Raw genomic sequence first — 3,990 nt, forward strand, 5'->3', positions numbered from 1 at the left:
TGTTGACTGTATCTGAATCTGTTTATCTGTGTGTACATATATCTGGCCTGTACCTGTATATTGTTATATCTGTACCTACATCAGCTCTATATCTGTATATCTGTGTATCTGAAGGTCTATCTCTGTATATCTGTGTATCAGGTCTATATCTGTGTATCAGAATGTCTATATCTGTAAATCTGTGTATCAGAAGTTCTTTATCTGTATGTTTGTGTATCAGAAGGTCTATATCTGTTTATCTGCTAACCAGAAGATCTATATCTGTATATCTGTGTATGAGAAGGTCTATATCTGTGTTTCAGAAGGTCTATATCTGTGTATCAGAAGGTCTGTATCTGTATATCTGTGTATCAGAAGGTCTATATCTGTTTATCTGCTAACCAGAAGATCTATATCTGTATATCTGTGTATGTGAAGGTCTATATCTGTGTATCAGAAGGTCTCTGTGTTTCAGAAGGTCTATATCTGTGTATCAGAAGGTCTATATCTGTATATCTATGTATCAGAAGGTCTATATCTGTGTATCTGTGTATCAGAAGGTCTATATCTCTGTATCAGAAGGTCTATCTCTGTGTATCTGTGTATCAGAAGGTCTATATCTCTGTATCAGAAGGTCTGTCTCTGTGTATCAGTGTATCAGAAGGTCCATATCTCTGTATCAGAAGGTCTGTCTCTGTGTATCTGTGTATCAGAAGGTCTATATCTCTGTATCAGAAGGTCTGTCTCTGTGTATCTGTGTATCAGAAGGTCTGTCTCTGTGTATCTGTGTATCAGAAGGTCGGTCTCTGTGTATCTGTGTATCAGAAGGTCTATATCTCTGTATCAGAAGGTCTGTCTCTGTGTATCTGTGTATCAGAAGGTCTGTCTCTGTGTATCTGTGTATCAGAAGGTCTGTCTCTGTGTATCAGAAGGTCTGTCTCTGTGTATCAGAAGGTCTGTCTCTGTGCATCAGAAGGTCTATATCTTTGTAACAGAAGGTCTGTCTCTGTGTATCAGAAGGTCTATATCTCTGTATCAGAAGGTCTGTCTCTGTGTATCTGTGTATCAGAAGGTCTGTCTCTGTGTATCAGAAGGTCTATATCGCTGTATCGGAAGGTCTGTCTCTGTGTATCAGAAGGTCTATATCTCTGTATCAGAAGGTCTGTCTCTGTGTATCAGTCTCGGCCTAGCTCTCTCAGTTCCATCCACGCGAGGAGGAGTTCAACTGAACAGCGGCTCTCTGAAGAGTTCTCCGTCAGCAGTGGAACCTAAACTGCGAACGGCGTTCCTCTCCCAATCTCCCGGAAAGATCCGCATTCCGACAATCCACCGACAATCCAGCAGGGTGATCCCGACGTTCCCTCTGAGCCACACGCCGCCGCGGCCGCTCACGCCGGTCGGCACTCCAGCATCTTCTTGAAGGCCTTGCGGAAGCTGTCGTCCAGGAAGGCGTACAGGAAGGGGTTGAGGCAGGAGTTGGCGTAGCTCAGGCTGGCGATGAAGTAGGAGATGCCGATGAGCAGCGGCGTGTTGCTGAGGTCGGTGGTCAGCGCCACGATGGTGCTCAGGTGGAACGGCGTCCAGCAGAAGAGGCACACGGCCAGCACCACGAACACCATCAGGGTCACCTTCTTCTTGGCCTTGTCCAGGGCCTTGGCGTTGCTGTTGAGCCGCATGTTGCGCAGCTTGTACAGCATGGCGGTGTACAGGATGCAGATGGTGGACACGGGGAAGGCGAAGCCCAGCAGCAGCGTGTAGATGCGGCTGGCCTTGAACCAGCTGCCCTCGGGGCTGGGGAAGCTCAGCACGCAGCTCTTCCGGCCCGTGCGGTCGGCGGGCTCGGTGAAGACGCCGGCGAACACGGTGAAGGGCATGACGATGAGGATGACCAGCAGCCACACGCCCACCGACACCATCTTGGCGGCGCGGTAGGTGCGGTACGGCATGCGCTTGGAGCGCACGGTGGCCAGCACCACCAGGTAGCGGTCGATGCTCATCACCGTCAGGAAGTAGATGCTGGAGAAGATGTTGTAGTGGTCGATGCTCAGGATGATCTTGCACAGCGCCTCGCCGAAGGGCCAGCGGCGCAGCAGGTGCTCGGCGATGCTGATGGGCAGCACCAGCGTGAACAGGTCGTCGGCGATGGCCAGGTTCAGGATGAACATGTTGGTCACCGTCTTCATCTTGGGTGCCTTCAGGATGACGTAGATCACCGCCGTGTTGCCCGTCAGCCCCACGGCGCAGATGATGGAGTAGATGACCGGCAGCACCACGTAGAGGTCCGCGTAGAAGTGGTAGTCGCCCGGGGGCGTGCACGCGCGCGGCTCCGTGCCGTTCCCCGCGCTCAGCGAGAGCATGAAGTCCGAGTCGTTGCACACCGGCAGCGGCGCCCACGCGGCGGAAATGTTCTCCATGATCGACGCGCTGAGCGGCTTTGAACTCTGAACCCCGAACTCTGGAGGTCTGGAGGTCAGCGGGGGGCGACGCGCCTGGTCTCGAGCGCTCTGCGTGGGGGGATACCGGGGGTCCGCGTGCGGGGAGGAGGAGACGGTGCCGGTTTTACGCACGGATTACGCATCACGGAATCTGTGAGGAGAGGAAACGGTTTTAACGTGCGGCAAATAAATCTAGTAATGAATCAATCGAGTTATCAAAGTGAATGATTACTGCCTGCTTGGTTTCACCACGATTCGTTTATTTGGTTAGTTAGTAGTCAACAGGCTCAAATCAATAAGTCTGTGATTTATTATAAGACTTATTAATTTAAGTCATAATATACAAAACAGTTATGTAAGACATTACTAAATATACATATATGTCGTCCATAACTTCATGAAGAAAAATGATCCCAACAGAATGACTGATCACTGAATGCTTTAAACCCGATGTGACTGTTAAGCATCTCGGGTCGATTTTCTCCGCACAGTTTCAGTTTTGAAGTTAATATTGAATCTGTGAGGATGTGGAGTTAATAATGCGTCCATGAGTGTGTGAGGATGTGGAGTTAATAATGAATCCATGAGTGTGTGAGGACGGGAAGTTAATATGATCCGTGAGAGCGTGGGGATGTGAAGTGTGGCGTGAGGGGAGATCTCTTACCGTGTCCTTCGCCGCGCGCTCTCCTCTCCGTCTGCTCGCGCTCTCCGAGCTCCGAGAGGAGCGAGCGAGGGAGGCTGACGTCACAGCAGCACGCGGGCGCGTGTGCTCCTTCAAATCCGCGGAGGGATCGGTGTTTGGGAAGAAGGGGTGATGCTCTTCCAGATGTGGGGAGGAGCCACTAGAGTGTCCGGTATATAACGTGCATTACCAAAAACTTGGCTAAACAGGGGTTCCAGTTCCGGCTGGAATGGGACGTGTGTCTCCATCATCAAGCCCCGGAATATTATTCTCTGGTGGTGTCTGTTGTCGGGAACACGTGAAGGATTTGTGATTGTTGTTAGGTGTTAGGTGTTTGGTCTTTGTAGTTTGGTGTTCAGTGTTAGCTGCTCGTTGCTTAATTCTTGGTCTTTGGTCTTTGGTGTTTTTTAGACAGTAGCGCTCTGGGGCTAATTAGCACCATGACATCACAACGCTGAATGTAATATTCATAATAATCATAATAATGGCCCAATAAGCAGTGAGACTTAGGAATCATAAGTACATGATTGTGTTTATGGTGATGACATTTGGCAACAGCAGCTGTGGTTGTTGATTAAATTGTGTGTGTGTGTGTGTGTGTGCGTGCGTGCGTGCGTGCGTGCGTGCGTGCGTGCGTGCGTGCGTGTGTCTGTGTGTGTGTCTGTGTGTCTGTGTGTGTGTGTGTGTGTGTGTGTCTGTGTGGCCTCTATGGTCTGTGATGAAGAGGTCCTGTTTGAATCTCTCCTGCGACCACATGAGGCTTGTTTAATGCAATCAGTCAGACCACCAGACCAGAGAGAGAGAGAGAGAGAGAGAGAGAGAGAGAGAGAGACCACCAGACCCACAGTCAGGAGAGAGAGTCAGAGAGAGAGCATACATGGTTGATGCTTCCGT

The 3,990-nt window shown here is 50.0% G+C and overlaps 1 protein-coding gene across 1 annotated transcript; it reads right to left on the minus strand.

Moving 5' to 3' along the window:
* Positions 1–214: 214 nt before the first annotated feature.
* npbwr2b (neuropeptides B/W receptor 2b) lies at positions 215–3,200 on the minus strand. Its single transcript, XM_030366926.1, has 2 exons — positions 3,079–3,200; positions 215–2,565 (listed from the first exon to the last, which is right to left on the minus strand). The coding sequence occupies exon 2, from the start codon at positions 2,391–2,393 to the stop codon at positions 1,368–1,370; it is 1,026 nt and encodes a 341-aa protein (XP_030222786.1). The 5' UTR covers positions 2,394–2,565; positions 3,079–3,200; the 3' UTR covers positions 215–1,367.
* Between the last annotated feature and the right edge of the window lie 790 nt (positions 3,201–3,990).

The sequence above is a fragment of the Gadus morhua genome, chromosome 1 (genome assembly GCF_902167405.1).
Source record: "Gadus morhua chromosome 1, gadMor3.0, whole genome shotgun sequence".
In the NCBI taxonomy this organism is placed as follows: domain Eukaryota; kingdom Metazoa; phylum Chordata; class Actinopteri; order Gadiformes; family Gadidae; genus Gadus; species Gadus morhua.

Coding starts and splice junctions, on each gene's coding strand:
- npbwr2b (XM_030366926.1), bottom strand. CDS start 2,393: ATGGAGAACATTTCCGCCGCGTGGGCGCCGCTGCCGGTGTGCAACGAC.